At 38.9% G+C, this 23,699-nt stretch overlaps 1 protein-coding gene across 3 annotated transcripts in view; it reads left to right on the top strand.

The window, feature by feature from the left end:
- The window catches only part of RIMS1 (regulating synaptic membrane exocytosis 1), a gene marked incomplete at both ends in the record, with an annotated part of 323,509 nt that overhangs the window by 138,843 nt on the left and 160,967 nt on the right, over positions 1 to 23,699 (top strand). For all 3 annotated transcript variants that reach the window (XM_084261705.1, XM_084261704.1, XM_084261703.1), the window contains 2 exons: positions 8,509 to 8,852; positions 11,110 to 11,972. In XM_084261705.1, the coding sequence (XP_084117831.1) occupies positions 8,509 to 8,852; positions 11,110 to 11,972 (1,207 nt within the window). The remainder of the gene's footprint in view (positions 1 to 8,508; positions 8,853 to 11,109; positions 11,973 to 23,699) is intronic.

Genomic DNA, 23,699 nt, shown 5'->3' with positions numbered 1-23,699 from the left:
GAGTAGCTATGTTTATAGATATATATATTTTTATGCTTCTGAAATATATATATTTTTATGCTTCTGAAAGAAAATAGGTCAATATACTGTGGTCTTTGCATAGTCCCTTGTAGTGAGCACAATGCCTCTCCAAATCAGAACTTCTCAGGTTTTATGTACTGTTTGCTTTAGGGCAGAAGCCTCTGGTAGATAGTGAGACAAAAAAGAGGCAGACCTAGCAGTAATGTATTGCATGCATAATAATACTTAACGCAGCTGAAGGACCATAGGAACAAGATACTTAGATTTCTCAGTCCTTTGTTCTATACTGAATCTCAGAATGGTTGAGGTTTGAAGAGACCTGTGGAGATCTTCTAGTCCAAATCCCTACTCAGAACAGGACCAAGCACATCACGTTGCCGGGCTGTGCCCTGTTGGGTTTTGAATGTCTCCAAGAATGGAGAGTCTATAACATTATTTTTATTTTTTGTGTGTGTTTGAGAATACAGCATTAGAATTAGTTCATGCCCATCAAGTTCCCAGCGACCTCCGTCATTTGACCCACACAATTTTCCTTCCATGAGAGTTTTTAATTTACTTCAAGAATTAAGCTTTGCAGTTAGTTTCCATTTTTAGATTAATTGCCTTCACAACTTCTTTACAGCTACACATTTCTAATTTCTTTTGTCATAAATTATTTTTCATTCCATAAGAAAAAAATTGTGCTTCTCCACTACATTTGTTTTGACAAAATTTGCATAAAATAATAGTATGGAAACATAAATAATGGTTTTGTAGCACAAGCTCCTGCAGAGATGATGTACATACTCATGCACTATTAAAGACAGTCTTGTTCTGAGTATTTGTATGTTATTACTGCAGTTTGTAAATATATACGTGGATAAATGCAGTGGAAAGCTTCTGGTGACCTCTCTGGCTTTTGAATGATGACTAAAATTTTATATCAGTCCTGACTGTAAGCTGTTTCATGCCATTTACCTTATTTTGTTCGACTTCCGTCATTTTATAAAAATGATTTCTATGTTCCATGTATATCTGTAACTATGGAAACCATGAAGTGATGAAGAGGAGTACAGTTGATGCTTCTGTGGCTCATCAAGACAGCCAAATGTTTAAATAGTTAGACAAACCTTTTTTGTTATTTTTTCAGAAAGTTAGAAGGATATGAGATAATGATTTCTAGTGTAGCTTAATGGTCTACAAAAAATGGAGATTGATGTAATAGAAAATCCAACTAGCAGTTCATGGCTAATACATTATCAGAAATACATTAAGAAATTGAAGGAAATTCAGGCATGATACAAAATTTGAAAAGAAACTGATCTGTGATGAAAGACCAAAGCAGAGCTTTCCAAAGCTTTGATTGTTGCAGGGACTTAGAATTCTCCTGCTGCCGACGAAGTAAAAATACTGAGGTTGAAACTGGGCAGTGGGGGCAAGATGAGGGAGGAGGAAGTGAATAGCAATATGGAAAATGGATTTAAATGAGATAAACTTAAATGCAAGGCCTGTGGAGGAATCAAACCATTGGGCTATTTGGGATTGCTGTTTCAAAGAAGTGGTCTAAACCTCATTGTGGTAATCTGTGCATAAATAGAGCCTGTAATGTCTGATGCTCCATAAACTTTTCTTGAGGCTTCACTTTTTTTTTTCAAAAAATAAGACAAATCATAGAATTGTTTAGGTCGGAAAAAACCTTTGGATCATCAAGTCCAACCGTTAATTAATACTTCCTGAGTCTCTCTGATTTTTTTAACTTCTTTCTCTTAATAAAATTGTCTCTTCTCTCTCCCTCCAGATTGTAGTTTTGTAAGTTTTTATTATTTTAGTTAGAAGTAGAGCTTCAAGGAAGCTGCAAAGTTTCACAGCTTTGTCCAAGCTATAGTCCAGCTTTTGGAGGTCACAACTGGTAACTGAGACAAGAAATACAATTTTGTTGATCTGTTTTTAGTGGTGTGTATTAAGTAAGTTACTTGTGTAGCAAATTTAGGAGGAAAAAAACCCACCAAGCTTGCAGGAGGAGAATATTTCAAATTACTGTATGTGAACGTGCTGGTGTGAATGTTTAGACACAAAGAAAGACTTCTCCACTAGTAATTGCTGTTTCTTCCTTGGGCATTCTCAGAGAATTGCATTGCAGTAGTGACTGGAACCTGGCTGCATGCTGTTTTAGAGATATTAATTCATATAGTGACTCCATAGTTGCCTGAATGTATCACTTCCAACACTCAGTTCGCTGCAGGATTATTCTAGAGAGGGTTTCATTTTTGTGGAAGTTGTCAGGAGCTTTCTGAATGATTGGCAGCTGCAGATGAGAGATTCTGGCAGAAGGGCATGTGAAGAAAGTCGGTTGTTTTTTGTTTTATTTTTATCTTAAAATGACTAGTAACTCTATTGCTAGCACCCCTGTCAACAAAACTGGCATTAAAGCCCATTTTGGTGTTAACCCTCGAATCATTCTCTCCACTGCACCTTTTCTGCATCTTTCCATTGGCAGTTTGTAATTGCGGGTTTAGAAACTTAGGTCAGAAATAAGATTAGGATCAATGTGTGAACTGTGGATTCAGTTGCCTAATAGTAGGCACCTGATGCCAGTTTTTATGCCCTACAGTACATAAGATGTCTCCATATAGCTTGCGGATGTGACATAACTCCTGTGACAGCCTTGTACCCTCTTACTGCCTGGCATGTGGCAGAGGTATGGGATAGGCTGACTTACCTCTTACGGCACTTGCCTGTCCTTAGGCACTCATTAGGCACAGGTTTTAATTTCATGTTATCTTGCCTGTATGTGAGTTATTCACTTGAGAGTGAATGGATTCTCTTTGGATGGAAACTTAGATTTTTCTTCCATGCCTGGGTGCACGTGGAAAATTCTGGTAAGGTGAGTTTTTAAACACCCCTCCTGGATGCTCTCAGCCAAACATGGGAATGGCACCACGGGCTGTAAGGCGACATGTAGTTCAGTGAGCGGCAAGGCTTTGTTTCCTATGAACATCTTGTGCTTGAGTTGCTGTGTAGATTCTGTGATGCCTGTTTCTTGAAACTCTTAAGAGTATAATCCCTTGAAAACTTCTGTGCCCCTGAAAAATCTTATTACATTTGTCCAGTGGGTTAAAACATTATTGGAGGCTGTGGAGAGAAAAGGGGAAGAAACAAATCAGCTGTCAGCATAAAACCCTGTTTTCTTGCCAAAAGCGGGATAAAAATATTTATGAAGAAAATATGCTCTGCACAGGAATGGAAGAACAGAGTGTGCTAAAATGACTTTGTATCGCAGTCCTGAAATGGCTGAGCCCTGGATGTCTGATGAACATCAGCGTGGGCAAAGCAGTCCTCTCCCTGCTTGTGGGGGAGGACAGTAGAGAATTGTACCGTCCTTTTGAACTCCTCAGCCTAGAGAAGAGGCTTTCGCAAAAGCAGATCCTAGACTCCTAGGCTACTTTGTTACTAACAAATCAAACCTAGTCTGGGTTGTTCCTAGGTATTAGTGTATCCAAGTAGTAAACCAACAGAAGACTGCTTGGTGTGCTCTTGGTCTTCTGCCCACCAGCACTTTCTCATAATTTTTTCCCTATTAGTTTGAGAGTTCGGATGCATCAAGGCTTATCTCCAGGAGCTGGTTTGTGTGCAGCCACCTTGCTTTGAAGCAGAACAGAGATCCTAGTAGAGAAGTTATTTCATCTCATTTGGCGTGACGGCTCAATACTACTGTGCTAGTTCAATTTATGGGTCTCATTTCAAGATGTGGTTTAACAGACATACAGAAAATACACTCTTCCCCTATTTGTTCCTGGCCATGTGATTTCACTACTCATCATACCCCTTCATGAGAAATATAGATGTGACAAAAACATGAAACCAGTTTAACAGTACCAATGAATCTCTACTATGTTTTTTAATGCAAGTGGCTCCTGGGAGGACTTGATAGTTGAGGGAGGGACTATAGTGGAGCATGCAGTATGGTGGAGCTGGAATCAAAGAAGGGAAAGGATGAACCTGGATAGGGAGAAAGAGCAAGAAAGGAGAGAAGCGAGGAGAAGACCTGTCCTTTTTGATGATCAGGAGCCATTGGATGAACTCGTCTGCCTGTAAAATTTTGAAAAATATGCATAAGGAAAGCTTGGATTCACAAGCACATTTTCATTAGAAAGGTAGAGTTGTTTACTTATTTAGATTTTAGACTAATGTAAGGATTCAAGTACATTTTCAGCTTAATTTATTTATATTTTAATGGAGTGAAACTGTCATGACACAAGCTAGGGTTTTATTAGAGAATTAATTTTCATATAGCAAAAGAGATAAAGGCAATGCTGCATACTAATTTCATGGTTTGGTGCATGTTTTATGTTATTCCAGAAACATTAAGTGATACACAGTCTAGCTTTATGCGATGAATGAATTTTCACAAGAGCAAATTGATACCATTCCTTCCCTCTGACTTTCAAGAGAGGACTTGTAGGATGGTGGCAGAGTTCTGCTGAAGTTGGCAGTGCCTCAGGTAGAGAAGAGGGTCTAGAAGTGCTTAGAAGGTGGCTAGAGACCCTAACAAAGGCAATAAACTGCAAAGATGTTGCATATGCACCCTTCAGAAGGGATATAAAGATAACATGAAGGGTCATTAAGCTTGTGGCCTGTCACATTAGCACACTTGTTACCTAATTTGTTGTACGGAGATGGAACAGGATGCATGGGAGTCAGTCTAACTTTGGGCTTGCCATTTCTGAACTCATGAAGCATGAAGAAGTGTGCTCCTTATGGAGTGTCCTTAGAATCCGGGCTTGGGTGAAGGATTTGGGGAACTTGCTCTGAGCTTAGCCTGAGTTTTGCCTGGCATGTGTCACACAAATATGGTATAAAGTTTGTGTTGCCCCTCCAATGAGACTTTAGGCTCCCTGTGCATGTTTAGAAGTCTCCAAATGTGAATTTGAAAAAAAAAACCTTTTTCTGCATTCTAAAATGCAGTTTTGAAATACGTGATCATGAAGAAGTGTTCTTATCTTTGTAACTGAAAATGCTCTTTTACTTTGTGTTTATAGTTTTATATATTGTTTACTATGGGCTCTTTCAAGTTGGAATTTCATGTTGTGTTAGTACAGGAATACTGTTCCTACTCATTGTGGATCACATCCAACAGTACCTGTAAGAGTAAGTTTGAGGAATACTTTTTCTGTGAATGAAATACCCCGTATTCCACGTGAAAGCCAGCATGGGATCCTTCTAGCATGTTTTCACGCAGCCTGTGAAGTTTCCACGTGAACCTGTGTGGGAACTGTCAACCCACCTCCGCTGAGTCCTGTATGTGCCACTCTGTTTTTGTTGCGTAGCAGTAAAGCCCAGAACCCTTTGCTATGCTGTAAAAATGCACATTTTTCCAGAGCCATGCCTATGAACCCTGTGAATGAGGAGCACCCCTTTACCCATTCTCTTTAATAGCTTCACGTGCGGACGTGCACTGACCTATGCAAGGATGCAATAAACCAGAAGCAAACCCAACAACAAACCCCAGACTCTGAATGTCTTGAATGACTTACTGTAGCACACTGCATCAGAGCTCACCACCCCAAAAGAGTAAACAGAAACTGTTTTTGAAGTGACAGGCCAGGGTAACATTGTCTGACGCTCTTCATTTTACTGATGCATTGCGTGGAGGTCCAGAAGCCACATTAGAGAACTGTAATCCTTCATCAGAGCATTTGTTTGGTTGCCTAACATCTGTGGATTGTTAAGATAAGTTATTACACAGACCTGCTTTAGTTTAGATTAGTTTGGACCACATCCCAGTATATTCAATCAGGATATAATTCCTGCATGCTGCTAAATCGCTTGCTCCATGTTCTTCTCTAAAAATGTTTTTCAATATACAGTTTTGTCACTGAAACTATTCTGTCACCTCAAGTTTTGTGGATTTTTTTTTCTCTCAAAGAAAAGCTGTTGTTATTTTTCATTTTGGACTGAATATGTCTCAAGGCAAACGTAGCACTTATTAAGTCCTGAAGAGATTCCTAAACAGGGATGGTAGTGTAGCTTCTGTGTGAGTATAAAGATTTCCTACATGTGTAATCTGTGGTGATTGGTATGCGTTGTGTCCAAACTGCAGTGTTTAAAGACAGCTGTAAGACAATAGGTTTGTATTTACATGTCCAGCATTGCTTCTTTTCTGCATTCTGTATTTTTCTCTGTCTATTTGTGCATTAGCTGTTTTGCTAATTGAATTGCTGTTCCTGTTTGTTTGGCTCTCATAAGATTTTTTTCTATAAAATGAATTCTAATATCAGAGGTGAATATGTAAATTAGTGGTAATTTCATGAAGTTTACTAGACACTTTACACATATTTTAAGTGATCAAATACATTAGATTGAAAATTAAGTTTATTACCATCTTTACACATTTAAATGTGCTTGCATACATACACACACACATATGTAAGTTAATTAGAATATTTAAATTCCTTCCTCTAATCAAATTCTAGCTGATTTATTTTTTATTAAACTTTCAACCTTCTCTGTAAACTTAAAAAATAATTACTTTGCTTTGTAGCATTCACATAGATTTTATACACATGTGCATGCACACTCTTGCTGTCTAATGAGCTAACAATTGTGTCAGAATCTATAAAGACATTTAAAAATATGGGGTTTTCTTTTTCCTTTCAGTCTTGCTTGTTTTTTAAATACCTATAATAATACTAGACAGACTAAAAATCTGTTCTGTTAGAACAGCTAGTATGAGAAATTGAATTTTGTGAGGTGTACTACATAACGGTACTAAGACATTTTGGAATCAAGCAGGTTTTTTGTTAAAGGAATAGCATTTGTTTTGTCGAAGTTGCTATTCCTATAATACTACTGAGGGTTATCTGGTTTTATCACTATACCTGCTTGTGCCACTTTGTTGGAATAACTGTAGCTTTTGATCAAGGTTTTTTTCTTCTTTAGTTAATTAAAATTTTAGTAGGTATTTTATTATCCCACTTAAATAGAAGAAATGTAAAAGTGATCTTTCCGTGACGACACAAGCTAGATGCAGGGAAAAGATTTGGATGTCTTCTCAGTGTGGTATAGTCAAACTGTGCAGTAATGGTAATGGAAGTTCTGATGTAGTCTTCAGACATTCCAGGGTGTTTTCAATAAATCTAAATTATGTTAAATAAGTAAAATGCCTAAAATTTCCATCATGCCATTTAAGCCATGCACTTCTTCAGCGCATGCTTCAGCCCAGACCAGAAAATAAGAGAGCTTGGTACAAGAGCTTTGTCCTGTTGCAATTTCCTCCCTTTTTTCTGTTCCTTTTAATTTTGAGAGTTGTATAAATTTTGCAACTGTTTTTCCTGTGTTTAAACAAAATAATTTAAGCATACTTTTCATTCCAACTGTTGTCATCCTTGTTACTCTCTTTACAATTTAACCCATTGTTTTACTTCTTTCCATATGAAACTGATTTTCTTTACTGTTTTCCCTATTAGCTGTCAGCTTTCCTTTCATCTCTGTTTTTCTTTATATACTTCATGCCTTTTGCCTTTTTCCTTTGTCTGCCTCACCACTCCTTTTGTCTTCATCTCAATTTTTTTCTTAAATATTCACATGCTTTAGAGAGCTTTGTTTTTCTCTGGCGATTTACTCCTGTGCATAAGACTGTCTTGTACTGTATATGGGCTTGAAACAGAGTCTCGCTTTACTGTGTGTGCTCCTGTTTATCTGTGTATCTAGAATTAAACAAAAAAGGAATAAAAAATCCTAAGAAGCACCATTTGTGTGTACAGCTTTGACTACCAGGGATACATGTTTAATTAATTTATTTATTATTTACAGCTATGACTCAAAGAGGTGGTAAAAGATAATTTTCAAGTAGTACAAAATACAGTACTCTTCCATTCTTTTCATCGGTGCATCTAGTTCTCTATTAGTAGGTTTCTGTAGGTCTTACCTTACATCACTGGTAAGTAGTTGTGGATGTAGCTAAAACCGTGCACAGTAAATGCTGAATTTATTTGCAGGGTAATGTTGAGTTACGTTATCTGAGAAGTGGTAATTAAAGGGAAATACCAGGTCTGTTTTCTGTGGAGGCAGAGGTTGGGAGTTAGCTGGGCAGGACTGTGCCACCTGAGGTACAAGTCCCATTTAGAGTCTGGTAGCCTTGTCCTGACCGTGACCCACACCAACCCACCCCACCCCCACAGCTTCATCAACACCAGCAACAAGCATTGGTCGCGTTGTCGGTGTTTATTCAGAAGCAAGCTAGGGCTGGGCTGGGGTGGGGTTGCTACACGTAGGGCTGATGTATATTGACGGCATATTTTGGAGAAGCTCGCATAGCATGTGCCTGTAGGATGCTTGGCTCTAGCCAGTGCAGTCAGTGCTTGGAGAAGCATGTTCTGGCTCCTGTCATGAGCACCAGCCTCACCGGTTTAGAGGACAGCGAGAGATCGTACCTGCTCTGTGATAGTGAGCATGTATTTCAGGGTCTGAGGGGTAGCTGCACTGACTGTTCTTGTTGTCTTCAACTAGGTTATGTGGGTATGCAATTTATGTCGAAAGCAACAAGAAATCCTAACAAAATCTGGAGCTTGGTTTTTTGGAAGTGGACCACAGCCCTCACCCAGCCAGGACGGAACACTGAGTGATACAGCCACTGGTGGAAGCTCGGATGCACCGAGAGAAAAGAAAGCAAGGCTCCAAGAGAGGTCAAGGTCACAGACTCCCTTAAGTACAGCAGCTGTCTCATCACAGGAAATCTCTTCTTCCAGTGTGCAGTCTGACCGTAGGAAAGGAGCAGAAGTACCACAGCCAGCTATGGGCCTGGACCAAAAGCAAGTTTCATCAAGGTCTAGAAGTGAGCCTCCAAGAGAGAGGTAATGCTTTCTGTCTTGCTAGAGCCTCACAGTTGCAATCGCTGCATCAGTAATATTACACAGAGCTGTCAGCTGGGCCTCATGTATGTCTAGAACCATGTAAAAAAAATTACTGACCAGGGAAGGGTAAATGTATACATTGTCCAGATTGGTCTGTGCAACAAAGATGAGGAAAAAGATAATTGTATTTTAGAGATATTCCCATGTACTTCAATGCATTTTGATGCACACTTTTAATACAGTACTGTAGGTTATTTTTAAATTTTAAAATAAAAAATAAATTAGAATTAAAAAAATTAATTAGGCCCAGCACCTAAACAACACCTCCCCCCCAAAAAACTCCCCCCAACAAAAAATCCTCTACCCTTTGGCATCCTCTCAGATGTTTTGTTTTATCTTTTTATCAATGATTGCATTATTTTTAATAATAAACTGGGGAGTATTCAAGGAGCTCATTTACACCCGCAAATAAACATTCATGAAGAAGAGTAATAGTACATCTTGAATTCAGAGCGAGTTGTATGCAAGAATAATGTCAACTGGAAGCAAGTTATTATATTTTAAGTGAGTAAATGAGCAAATTCCTGAGCTACACTCAGTGTGATAAATGAGTTGAGTAGCAAATCAAGAGACGATAACGTGATGAAGCAGTTGATGTTCTTTTGGCTGCTGCCTGGCAGATGGCAGAGCAGTTGAGGAGGGAGACTGTGGCAACAAAACAAGTCTGCCATAGAAGATGCTCCCTTGGCCAGAACAGTTGATGATTTTTTTTTTTCCTCATAGCTGTTGAAGTTGGAAATAAGGAACAGTGGCTGGAAATGGGCTGTGTAGGTGAGGTCTGTCTGGGTTTGACTGTACCGAAACTCAGGTTAGTCTTATGTATATGGATGATGTAAATGAACACGTGGTCCTCTCCCTTGACTATTTAATCCCAGCACTGGGGAGGCCCCCAGAGCAGTTACCACTCCACTGAAGGACAATTCTAGGGCAGCAAAATGCTTTCTATTTCTGCTATGCTGTCCAAAAGTGAGATGGTTATATTAATTATACAGTAATAATGTTCTCTATTTGTCACTGAGGCTTTTGAAGTTCAAGGGTTCTGAACGGAGCACATCTATGGTAAGCTCAGGTTCCATTTATTGCCAGAAACTCATGAGGAACAGGAGATGGAGATAAAGAGGGGAGCCTAACTTGGATCATATTCAACTTTGCCTGTCTGTCGGATGCATCTGTGAAAATCTGATCTGTAATCTGAAGATGTATCGGTTGTGGAAGGGAAGACTTGGTGCCACAAAACAAAGTCGTAGTGAATTTGCCCTGGAGCAGGTTCATCTAAAATACAGTGTATAGCTTTGTTCAGCCTTCTTCAAAATCGATGGATTCATATGTCAACTGGTAAACAAAAGGACAATTGCAATGAAAAGAGAAATAAATATATCCAGTGTAAGGAGAATTTACGATTCTTCATCGTGCTTATCCTCTCAAAGCAGAAGATGAAAGAGGAGAGGACAAAATTTTCAGGCAGCTTCATTGTTCATTGTATTGTACTTCGGCTGTATAGAGAAATAAATTACATTTTTCATCATCTTTTATTAACAGAGGAAGGAATGCCATTAATTTATCTCAAGAAGTCAATGTGCTTTTCTTTATATGCTTATGAAATGGGCACTTCTTTTTAGAGTTTTAAAAAGATAAAGAAAACCAGGTCAAATATTTTCTCTGGAAATACTCTCTGCATTTTTTTTATAGCCATATTAATTCTTTCTGTAATGTCATTGTAGGAGATACTCCATTTGGTGGTGTTTATATTTATACTGTCAGGGTGCTTGAAGTGAATTGTATATATGTGGTTAGTCTGTAACCCTCATGACTTCTGCCAGGAAAATGGAGAGAACATACGCCAATACTCTGTCAGAGTGCTGCCGTTACTACAAAGACACTTTTGTCTTCCTACTTCCGTGGGTAAATTTGTTTTATCTGCATTTATCCACGTTACTATTCTTTGTGAATTTACTCGTTAATTGATACATCCATAATTTATGTTTTTTTGTGGACTCTAGAAGCTGAGTGCTACTGGAAAATCAAACTACCGCTGCAAGGATTAGTAGATTTAATCAATGTTAATGGATCCAGTACCTTTCTGTATGTTTTTTGCCATAGCTTATCCTGGTTTATAATCTGTTTACCATAACACTGTAGGCAAGTATTTTTGTTTTCCGTTCAGTACCTCAAATTATTATAATCCTTTTCATTGTAGGAAGAAGACAATATTGGTTTCAGACCAGAATGGCAAAGGTCTAAAGAGTGAGCGTAAGCGCGTGCCAAAACCCTCTCTTCAAAAAGAAGGACCAGCAGAGCGTAAAGAACGGCACGAAGGTAGAAGGCTGGAGAAAGGCAAGTCACAGGACTACCCCGACTTGCCAGAGAAACTTGAGGAAGGCAAAGTGCCTGATGAGGAAAAGCAAAGGAAGGAAGATGACCATCATACCCGTTACAGGAGTGATCCCAATCTGGCAAGATACCCTGTGAAGCCGCATCCCGAGGAACAGCAGATGCGCATGCATGCTAAGGTTTCCAAAGCACGGCACGAGAGAAGACACAGTGATGTAGCTTTGCCACATACAGAAATGGAGGAAGCGGAGGTACCTGAGAATAAATTAGGAAAACGCTCACAATTACAGGGAACTCAGGACAGAAAATCTCTTGTGGAAACTCAGAGGTCGTACTCTATAGACAGAACAGGTGATGTAAGAATTTCTGTTTCTAAACAATTAACTAATCATAGCCCACCAACTCCCAGGCATAGTCCAGTTCCTATAGAACACGTAGAATACAAGAACCACGATTCCTTTAAAAAACAAAGCCGCCTTGATCCTAGCTCTGCTATTCTCATGCGAAAAGCAAAGCGGGAGAAAATGGAGACCATGCTAAGGAATGATTCCCTTAGCTCTGACCAGTCGGAATCAGTGCGGCCATCCCCTCCAAAGCCTCATAGAGCAAAAAGAGGCGGAAAGAAAAGGCAGATGTCAGTTAGTAGCTCAGAGGAAGAAGGGGCATCAACACCAGAATATACTAGCTGTGAAGATGTGGAGATAGAAAGTGAAAGTGTCAGTGAAAAAGGTAAGGACCTTTATGTATATTATGCACATGGCCATGGTTTGGGGGAAAAAGTATCTTGTGTTTTTCTCTCTCCCTTGCCTCTTTTTTAAATATGCACCTTTGTTTTTCCCCTTAACTTTTGTTTCTTTTTCCAACTGAGAAGTGTCTTATACCTGTTTACATTTGGTTTGCAGTGTTTTCTTTTCCATTCTTAGATGAGGTGGTTACAGGTAGCATCAACTGATGAGTTTCTTTCTCATTCCATTCCTTCTTTCACCTAGAATTGACAGAATTTAAGGATTCTAGTTTATTCTCTTGATAGTATCTGTACCCTTTTGGTCATTGCTTTGACCTTTTGTCTGTATGCAGAATAATTTTCTGTTAATGAATTGAAATAAAAAGTGAGCTCAGTAATTTTTTGAGAATATCATGATAAAGCATCATAACCTTACTGACACCTCAGTCTTAAGATAGGCAAATTTTTACTAGATACGATAGGATCTGTAGGACTTCACTGTTACCAAGGGCAGGATATGGGGAAATGGGAGTGTTACGTAGGAAAGAAATGCGAATTGAAGAAATCATTTTCTAGATAAATTTGCTCCCAAGCCTACAAGTATGTTTAAAATCTGTTATTTCAGTTTGCCTTCATCTGTTAACGGTAACACTCCACAGTAAGGAGTAAGTGTAGTAAGACTGTGTGCTTTTAAACAAAGCCTCTCTTCTGGCTGAGGAAATCAATCAAATTTGCGAATGGCAAACACATGAAATAAACATCAGAAACGACTGTGGTAAAACCTACCAACAGTCTTACAACCCTAATTTGTCTTTAAGTGACACTACGGTGAGATGAGGGCTTTTTGTCTCTTTGGAAGTAGATTTTAGCTCTTTAGTTTAATCATCTGTGTTTGTAACTTGAAAGATTTCTGCTGGTGTTCATACTTAAAATGCCAACGGCTTGTCTGCATTGCCTTTTAGTTCCTGGCACTGTTTCCTGACATGTTTTGATTCATATATGCTAACCTGTCTGTCTGTCTCTATCTGATGTTGTTGTCTCCTGACATCCCCTAAAGCTCCAGGTATACACATGAAAAGTGACAAAATTTCTTTCCTATCCCATCTGAATAGTGGCTTTATTTAACTTCCTGAGCACGAACTTTTGCATTCAAAATACAGAAGCTTGCTTTTCTGCTCATTTTTAAGGAGCAATGATGTCCCTGAAATCTTAATCCAGATTCCATTTAGACCAAAGAACCCTCCCTTTTTTGACTGGAGGGCGGGGGCTGTCAAACAGCAGAACATATGGCACAGAGACTTTGTATGTTCTCTGTTCTTGTAGATGCTAAAAACCCAAACGGAGAAGGCCCTGAGCAGTCTGCTCTAGCTGACCCTGCTTTTCAGCAAGGGACTCTACAGAAGTCCCTTCTAGTCTCAGCTATGCTGTCCCTCTAAGAGAACACACCTCTTTCCTTTATTTTCTGACAATGTTTTATGCTCCCATTTGGAATTGGGTAATTTTCCCTGACTTCCTCTCTTTGTAGTAGCAGTCTAATTCAGCATTTCCTTTCTATCTTTGTTGTTTACTTCCATTTACCTGCATCAGTTTGATGCTTATGAAGTAGAAAGGATTTCCTATATTCAGTGTAGGGTACCATTATAAACAGGGAGTACAATGATGTGGAAGGCAAGGCCAGGCTGAAAGTCATTGATACTCCTATCAATGTGTTGATATAGCCTCTGTTATTACTCAGAATATATACACACACAAATATGTGCATATGAGTATATGTTTGTGTGGGGGTATGCAGTAGATTCACTACAGAAATATATATATTAATGTATTAGCTGTGAGATGTAGCTGTTAATGGGGCGAGGTTTTTGGCTGATCTTGATACGACTTTTACAGCCTTCCTCATAGGGAAAGAAGTGGAAAGCCTTTGAAGCTGGGGGTATAGGACAGAAAAAGAGCTAGGAAGTGTGAATGCAAATGAGAAAACAGAAGTATTTTTGGTGGTAAAGAATGCAGTTATTTTTAGAATTAATTTTTCATCAGTACAAAAAAGTCTGCAGTGTTTTATGACAATAGATGGAAAGGCAGGGAACGTTATTGCATAAGAAAAATTTTTAGTAATCCTTTAATATTTTAAAAGAAAAATGCCAGAGTGAAAGAATGTAGCATTAAAAATGTATACTAATAATTATTTTCCATTTAGCAGCCTCATTACAAACAGAATTTCACCCACCGTTCCTGCAGTGTTTTGCTTGCAATTCGGGAGAGATACTGTACAGGTCCCTACTTGTAGCCCTTTAGTTTTTAAGCCCAGGAGGTCTGGAATCCATCCTCTCTTATCTAAATATCAGCTCAATCAGAAATATGGTGACAGAAATGGAGGTGGAAAGATAGAATTATTGCAAATAAAATTTTTAACTGTGAACAGCCTTACCAGGAAAAAGCAGGATATTAAAGTTAGTGTTCATATTTGTTGAGTTCCAATATCAAACAAACAAAAAATGAATAATAAAGATGCACTAATTTCAACTCTATATTGAACAACTGAAATAGAAGTTTTCTATGTAAAACAGCTTACAGAGTAAATGATGCCAAATAGAAAACCTGTCTGGCAGAGAAGGACCTTTGAGTGCTGGTTGACAGACAGCTGAACATGAGCCAGCAGTGTGCCCAGGTGGGCAAGAAGGCCAGTAGCATCCTGGCCTCTATCAGAAATAGTGTGGCCAGCAGTGTGCCCAGGTGGGCAAGAAGGCCAGTAGCATCCTGGCCTCTATCAGAAATAGTGTGGCCAGCAGGACTAGGGAAGTGATCATGCCCAACTCTAGTGAGGCTGCACCTTGAGTGCTGTGTTCAGTTTTCGGCCCCTCACTGTAAGAAAGACATCGAGGCCCTGGAGCGTGTCCAGAGAAAGGCAACAAAGCTGGTGCAGGGTCTGGAGAACAAGTCTTGTGAGGAGAGGCTGAGGGAACTGAGGTTGTTTAGTCTGGGTGAGAGGAGGCTGAAGGGAAACCTTATTGCTTTCTACAGCCACCTCAAAGAAGGTTGTAGCTAGATGACTGTTGATCTCTTTTTCCAAGTAACAAGTGGTAGGACAAGAGGAAATGGCCTCAAGTTGCACCAGGGGAGGTTTAGATTGGATATTAGGAAAAATTTCTTTACTGAAAGAGTGGTCAAGCACTGGAACAGGCTACCCAGGGAAGTGGTGAAGTCACCACCCTTGAAGGTGTTCAAAAACCTTGAAGACATGGCACTTTGGGACATGGGCATGGTGGTGTTGGGTTGAGATATGGCCTTGATGATCTTAGAGGTCGTTTCCAACATCAATGATTCTGTGATTCTATGATTCTAGAAATGTATTGAAAGTAAATAGCCAAAAATGACATATAAAGTAGCTACTGTGCAAAAATTACTTAACATCTGAATTAATAGACTGGAAACACTATTACGGTTGCATTTCGCTGTCTTTTGAGGGCGCAAAAATCTAAAAGTGATACAAAGAAAGGTATTTTAGCTCATACATCCACTACTATTTACTGTAACCATTGGATATGTATTACTTTAAAATTATTAACAAAATAATTTTCAGGCACTGGATATACTTTCTTTCAAAAAAAAAAAGAAGTCTTTTGCAATCCACTGAGATTTTTCTTCTTCAGCAGAGGACCCAAAGATTGATGTCCAGTTGTTTCCATGTTGAAGTAAATCTAGAGAAAGAATTGCTTAGCAGTGTCCAAAAAGGTCTTCTGAAATTTCTTTAAAAAAAAAACCCTGGACCTTCTACAGGACACTATTACTGATTGCTGATAATAATTTTATCCTTTTATTAATACAGGCTGTAGGTCTCCTAATTCTGAAATCCCTAATAGCTGAACATTAGGTGTACTGAGTTTCCAGTGACGATATCGACCTTGCAAGGCAAAACGAGTCCTCTTAGTAGGCAAAAATTGCATTCATCCTTGCTTCAAAGCCTTGCTAGAATAACACAAACCAGACTCTACAAATGAAATCCAGGCCTCGTTTTAAAACTGACAACAGCTTCTGCCTACTGTGTAGGCATTCAGTGAAGACTGCAGATTAGATTTGGAGTAAATTTGAGAAAACAGTATTTTCTGTAATGTTCAAAACCAAGAATTTGTGTAGAACTAGTAGATTTGTGTACATAACTTCTTTTATCCCATGAAAGATAGAAGAGATATTTTAGACTTCTTTCCATGCAGTCTTTGAAACTGGAAGATAAAATAGTTTTGGAGATTGGAACAATGTGAGGAGGTACTGAAAGCTGCTCATATACTTTTATGTAAATAGATGTGCTAATGGTTCTACATTTTGCATAATCGTTGTTTGTATTTGCCTAAATGTGTATTGTGTTCGCAGTGTTTAGGCTTGAAAATATGCCCAATACTCGTGTATTGTCAACACAACGGTAAAAAGTGAAGTAAGACTCTCTTTGCGAACCTGCTAATGGAGTTAATTGGGAGACCATGATAGAAATGGAGTCTTATTTGAAAAAACCCAGCCTCCTGCGATGACATTCTGGTTCCTTTCAGTGAATAGGCGATTGTTTCATTCATACTGCTATTCTTACGGTACCAAGGAGAACAGAGCGACCTGGTTTCCTTTCATTCCTATGACATGACCTTTCTGATGAAAAGTACTCGGGGCAGGGATCTTGCTGGGATCTTGGTGTATGCACAGATGAGAAGCAGGGAGGTTGTGACCAGGACTGGACCTGGAGGTCAGAAGGAAAAAGGAATGCTGTGATTTGCAGACGCATGTGTCAATGCTGGCTCAGCTCCAGGAGGAGAGGCTCTGAGCCCTTTCCTCCATCCTCCGTTGGTTTTTGAGTGCTGCTTCGGGTGCTCGTGTTTGGAGCTGTTCCCACAAGAAGGAGAGCATAAATTAAATTCCTGCCCCAGTGAATCCTTCCAAGTGCTGTAGCACTGGTGGCAAGGAAAGTAGCTTGTGGGCTAAGAGACAAACCACACACATGCGGCGGGGTGTATAAATGGACCATAAGAAAACATCAGGAAAAGGCTATAGAGAGGAGGAGGCTGGTTTCAAATGTTTTTAGCTAAGCTTTCTCACTGAGGTATTTTAAATCTGGAGTGTAGGCAAGTCAAGTTGTACTGTAACATCTGCTAGCATATTTTAACAGCTGTTCGCGTGGAGAATTGGGCATGGAGTTTTAAAGAGAGTTGAATTTGTTTAAAAATGTGGCTGCGCTTTAACTCAGTGTAAAATGAAATACCTTTTCTAGGAAGATTGGTAGTTCTTAGAAATTAGTTCCAGTTTATCTTCTGGTCCTTTTGCAGTAAGTTAGATCTACATCTGATTCAGATTTTAATGAAAATATAATCTGAAAGGGCTCTAGTTTCAGAATTTTGGTCAGCGCTAACATTATTTAATGCTGTCAGGTTTTTTTGGTTTTAAGTAGCTGAAATTATTTGCAGCACTTATGGAGTTGTAAATAAGTGCTTGTTAAATTAGTGTAAGAAATCTGTTTTGTGTATATGGAATTATGTAAAGTGCACACATGCATATGCAGATGAAATAAGATGAGCATGAGTGGGCAAAAAGTCATACTGCTGCCAAGAAATCCAACGCTTCACTGAGATACAAGACTGTATAAATGGGCACGTCACAGAAGATCCGTGGCTGAATTCTCCTCTAAAATCCTAATAAAGCCCTTTCTCTAGTTTGCCTTAATAAGGTTGTGAAGGTGCTGGAGGGAGTTTTACAGAAGAGCAATGAGACTGAGGTCTATGAAACATGATATGTAAGGAAAGGTGGAGAGATTAGGGTTCAATAGTCTAGAAAAGAAAGAGGGGGAAAAAAAAGAGGGGGAAAAATAAGGGCAGGAGGGAAGAAGTGGGGTTAAATTGGAAAGAAGAAACTGGAGAGGAAAAAATCGGATGCTTCTCTCTTGCCTTCTTCTTGGGTTATGTTTGAAGCTCGGTGCCAGAAACTGTGTCAATTCTGAGGACAGATAAGCAAATTAAGGATAATTGTTATCATAATTTCTTACTCAGTTGAACTAGAGGATTTCTGGAAATAAAAATCAGTTTATTCATAGCCTGCTCTGAAATTGCTCCATGTTAGAAGTACTGCTCTTGTTCCTGTGGCACGCTCTGGGCCAAGGTGGGGGAAATGTGGGGCAAAACCCACAGTACTCCTGAGTGTAGCCTATACCTTTCTGTCACACTTTAGGTAATGATATTTAATAGCCATTTCCAGTACAAACCTATGTAATAAAAATTGGGGTTTTTTTGAAAAAGAAAAAAGCAACATACATTTTGACTTACGTCATAGTTTGCAGCAGGCAGCTGAAACAACTGCACAGATGTTCACTCACTCCCGCCCCACCCCACCCTACAGTGGGATGGGGGAGAGGATTGAAAAGGAAAAAAAAAGGTAAAACTCGTTGTTTGAGATAAAAACAGTTTAATGGGCCAGAAGAGGAAGATGATAATGATGATAATAAAACACAACAAAACAGGTGATACATAATTTCTCAGCCAGTTCCTGAGCTGTGCTGCACTCCAGTAAACCCCTAGTTATATACAGAACATGACATCATATTGTATGGAATAAACCTTTGGCCACTTTGGGTCACCTGTCCTGGCTGTTTGTTTGGCTTTTTCCCGCACCTTGAATTTAGAAAATAGCGATGAATTTGTCCTAATAGTAATTCGTCCAGTAGTAAGATGAGTATTGTCATTGCAAAAGGGGGATAATAAAGCTTTGGAGGAATTAGGATCATATGTTCAAAGAGACTTAACACCTGACAAGCAGGGTAGCTTTAATTTCAGGAGCTGTGAGAGTGTTTGGACCTGCAGAGAAATTTAGGGCTTCTCTAGGTTTCTTTATGAAAGAGCAGTTCTCAAGAACATTCAGCAGTCAGGTTTTTTCCATACAGAAACCACTGGAGGTAGCACGTGTAAGAAGAACAGTGGGGGCATCTGGTCATGGCATAATTTTAAAGCTCTAAGAAGGAGCTGAGAGCTTTGGAATACTTGCCCTAATTTTAGATGCAGAGGACTTCTGGAAAGGCAGCCTTGCTGGAGTTTTGACTGGAGTTAAAACTCAGCTAGTCTGAAACACGACATGGTGCTATATCCTTTCCCCCACTCTGTCCACTACTGAGTATTTAGTGTGTGTGTGTATATTTATTTATTTATACTGTAACTTTTATGCCAACTGTTGCTGAGAATTTACTATTCTTCTTTTGATCTGAGGGCTTAGGGGAAATGGTGAACTGTGAAAGATGAGCTAAACTGTGTTTGGTAAAGCTGCGTAACAGTGGATGGTCTGTGCAGCACATTGAAGTTTAGATATTCGGACTGAAATCCTAATTTTTTGCTTTTTTCCACCTGTATTTCCAAGCTGTCTCCTTTTGAGTGAAAAGTGACAGTCTGTGAAAGAAAAAGGTAAATTAATTATTAACATATTCTAGACTAACACATACACTTTTACTAATTTCAGGGTTAATTTTGGTTAATTATGGAGTTAACTAGGACAATCAATCATGATTCTGCTGTATTCTGACAAAGTTCATTCTATTTCCTTTTCTTAGTTGTAAGGATTCAATGTATTAATTCTGATCAAGCCAAATCAGATTGAGTTCAAACATAGGGATTATACAATATGATACTGAGTATTATTAGTGTTTTGTGTTAATATTTTTCTGATACCTTTTATATCCTTTTTTAATTTTTTTTTTCTTATAATAATGCCCTTAATTACTGTAACAGGAACCATTACAGTTTCTTTCATTCGGCACAACTTTGAGTAGATAGACAGGCTTATTTGAGCTTTCTAAAATCAGTGTCCTGATAGATGGCCTCTAGGAAGAATGACTGTGTCAGAGAGATGGTTAAAAATTTCAAAATGTCTGTGTTTCCTTTGAATAAATATTCTGGGCTTCATCCTGTTCCTGTTCATTCTGAGTATCTGCCTGAAAGCTCTTTTCCTGTCTTTGTTCATATGTTTTTGCACTGCTCTAATCCTTCTTTCCTTCCTTCTCCTTCTGTGCACTATGTGAACCTCACAGTCAGGGACTCCCCACCTACTCTTGGAATCACTGAAGTTGATTCTTTTCTCTGTTTCATGTGTGATACCAAGCACAAGAGTTGTAATTTCAATTGTGCCTGGTCTCACTGGATTCGTTTCATAGAACTGTAGAATCACAGACTGGTTTGGGTTGGAAGGGACCTCATAGATCATCACGTTCCAAACCACCTGCCATGGGCAGGGACACCCTCCAGTAGCCCAGGCTGCCCAAAGCCCCATCCAACCTGGCCTTGAACACTGCCAGGAAGGGGCAGCCACAGCTTCTCTGGGCAACTTGTTCTGTTTCGTGTACTAGTAGACAAAAGACTCATTCTTTTGACATTTTTGGCCAAGTAATGAAACATGGAGGATTTGCATATGCAAATATATAAATTCTTGTGTTCCTCAAGAGAAAGGCTGCATGGGAGTTGTCTATTTGGGATTTATTCTTACCGTGTTCTGCCTGGAAATAAATGGGAGGGTGCTAACTGACCCTGAGTACTACTGTTCCAGGGGTTACTCTAACAATAGAGCAAGACAGTCAATCCACTTGGCACTAATACACAGGTATAAATGTAATCAGTGTTACTTATTTGTTTGTCTGATGGTTTTCTTGCCTTGCCTTTAAATTTCAAGTTCAGTGGAGTCCAGAGTTTCTTTTATTGTCTGTACAGATCCTAAATTGGAGATATTTCAGTCCATGACCAAGACTCCAAGACTTGGCTAATGTGTGTAGTAGACAGCTAGGACCTACATGTTGCTAGCCTAACTTATTAAGTTCATCCCCTTCCTCTGCAGACACTCGCATGCTCTTAAGTGTTAAGAAAGTTGAATTCGTTACTTATTGACGTGCTCCAGCACTTGCAATCTCTGCTTTTGTACATATTTAGATTCTTAAAGATATCTCATTCTCATGTATGAGTCCTTTAGCTCATTTTCTTGACTGACTGCAGAAACACTACAGGAAGAGTTTTCTAATTGTTAAGCACTTCTAACCTCAGAAGTATTTTGTCTCAGAAATGCTATGATGCTACCCAGAAAATGCATACTCACAGCAATATTTTTAGGCCCTCAGTATTAAATATTTTCTTAAGCTTTCCAGCCATGAAGCAACTTCTACTAAAACATTTAATTTAAAATATTTTCTTTCCACATTTGCTTCCTGTCTGTAAACATGACCTTTTCTATTTTAGAAAAGCAAATATCAGCATTCTTTACTTTGTGACCTGTGGCTTTGCTGTACCTTATATGCAAGTTGGACCAAGTCTAATTTGGTCCACTGAGCAAGTTGAGCAATGTGCAGGGGCAATGTGGCTCATCTAAACTTACCAGATCAAAATAATGCCTTTGAAGGGAAGGTGGGCTGCTATTAGAACATTACACTGAAAAGGGTCTTTAACTTAATGTGCATTGTACACTGAACTTGGACCACAGGGGATTATTTTGCAATTCTAAAAACAGGTCCGTAAAGAATTTAATATATTTAACCTGCTGTATGTAGAGAATTTGAATGCACAGAAGGTCCTAAATTGACATCTCTTTGGTATTGGTTTTGGGAGCTACGCATGGTAGAGGAATAAGTAAAATTATATTCCTGTGCTACTTCTCAGTCATATGTGTAATTTAAGACAAAATGTTTTCAGACATGTGGCAAGGAGAAATGAAGCACATCACATGGTTATCTGGTTTTAATTCACATGTATTTTATGATTTAATTGCATACATTGATTTCTAGAAATTTTTTCAAACATAGTCCTAAATTTGGTAATTCTTTCCTCTGCAATATGAGCTTCAATTCTAAGTAGTTAACCTCAAAATGATTGTGGGAAAAAATGTTCTATTTAAAGCAGCTTGGTCATGTTATTATATCAGTTTTCTAAAGGATGTAAGTTCTCACTATGTTTGAGAATTGCCACGGGGAGAACTTAGCCTTGGGCAGACTTGAGGGCACCCGCATCTTTTTCCCTTTAAAAATCAGTGGTCCTCTAGTATTGTTTGGGAGATATCCTTCACAGACTAGAAATGGACTTCTGAATCAGACCTGAGCTTTGAAATTTGTTTCTCGTAGGTAAGAGTCAGTGTTTATGTTTTAATAGTTGGCTTTTTATTAATTTGGTTTTTTTTTTACTAAAAGTGTAAGTTATCTTTTCACTGGAAATGGTAACTCATATATGAATGTAACTTCAACTACAAATTCAAATGAATGATTTCTAAAGCTTTGCTGTTCTTATTACAGTTTATTAACTATATAGAATAAACAAGCTAGTAATTAAAAATGTAGAAATATTTACTTACTTTTATGGGCCTAAGAATATTAAACTTTCATGAAATTTTATTTCACTTTCGGAGACTATTTTTATATTAAGCTATTACCAGAGCTTAGTGCCATGAATTTATTTTGCTGTGCTGCTCTGAGAAGAGATGAGCACCACAGAAGGCTCTTTTTAAGCCATTAGCCCACATGTTCTTAACCGTCCAAGTCGAGCTTAATGAGCCGCTAGATGGAGCAGTCAAATCTGATTTTTATCGATCCGGGTCTGTTTATGCAGCACAGCTTGTCCCTTAGCCCAGGGAGAGCCTGGAAATGCGGGCACACCTTCCTACATGAACCTGTAATTTAAATACCTTTTCCAGACCTTATCTCCGTGTGCATTTTTCCCCAGGCACTTTTACATTGTCCCCCAGGTTTGTTGTCAGAGACCGTGTATGGAATGTATTCTGGGTATGGAAATGACACTGACAAGTATAGCACTACAGAAGCAGTTATCATTACATGAATTTGAGTCCTAGCCTCAGAAAAAAGTAGGCATAGCAAGAAATACTTACTCATGACCCAGATTTTTGGCAGTTTTGGGAAGCTTTAGAGATACGCATTTATCGGGGACTCTGTACGTTGGTGCTTAAGAAATCTTGCTGATACTTCTGGCCAAGTTCTTCCCATTTACCCAAAGCACATTTCCATCCAGCCTATTTTTTGCTGTGACCTAATGCATAAGAAACACCTGTTTAATAGAAGAACGCTGTGTTATCTGCTTCAGAAATGCCGCAGTAAAGTAGTTTCAGGAGCAGAAAACATACAATAATGAATATTGATGCTTTCATATTCTTTGTTTTAATGTATTTTTGTGACATCAGTGAGGAGAGATTGGGAGGAGGGGAAGAGCATACATGGATGTGAACATATGCATAGATGTTTATATGAATTAGAATGTGTGTGCTATTAGAAGGCATGTGTGCTTTCCAGTACATATCTTCAATTTAAATACTCCTGGTGTCACAATGTGTGCTTATAGGGTACTGATCCAGAGCCATGTTAGAGGTGGTGAATAGACCTATGTGTGAATATAAAACTCTGCTGTTTTTTCTTTTATTCTTTGCCTTTGTAAAGTATTTGAAAGTCAGACTGTTCTGCATTAAAGAGTATCAGCAGGTGCCACAGGAGAAGAAATGCTGCTCTGAAGCAGCCAGATACAGTCCTTGGAGTGCATCAGCCCTGCTCCCACATCTCAGGTGGGAATTGCAGATCCGGGCACCAAGGTCCTGTGAGTTTGGGGTAGGAGTGACGGATAGCTTTGCAGAGCAGGGAGCTCATGCTGTGCAGAGACGCGCTCCCCAGCTGACTCGCTTTAACCCCTGTGCACTTTATTCATGCAGTTCTCACCTGACTTGTGAGATGAGCAAAAAACCTC

This window comes from Gallinula chloropus, assembly GCF_964237585.1.
Source record: "Gallinula chloropus genome assembly, chromosome: 3".
Taxonomy (NCBI): domain Eukaryota; kingdom Metazoa; phylum Chordata; class Aves; order Gruiformes; family Rallidae; genus Gallinula; species Gallinula chloropus.
Note: the sequence above shows the minus strand (reverse complement) of the source record. Positions and strands in the feature narration are given on the sequence as shown.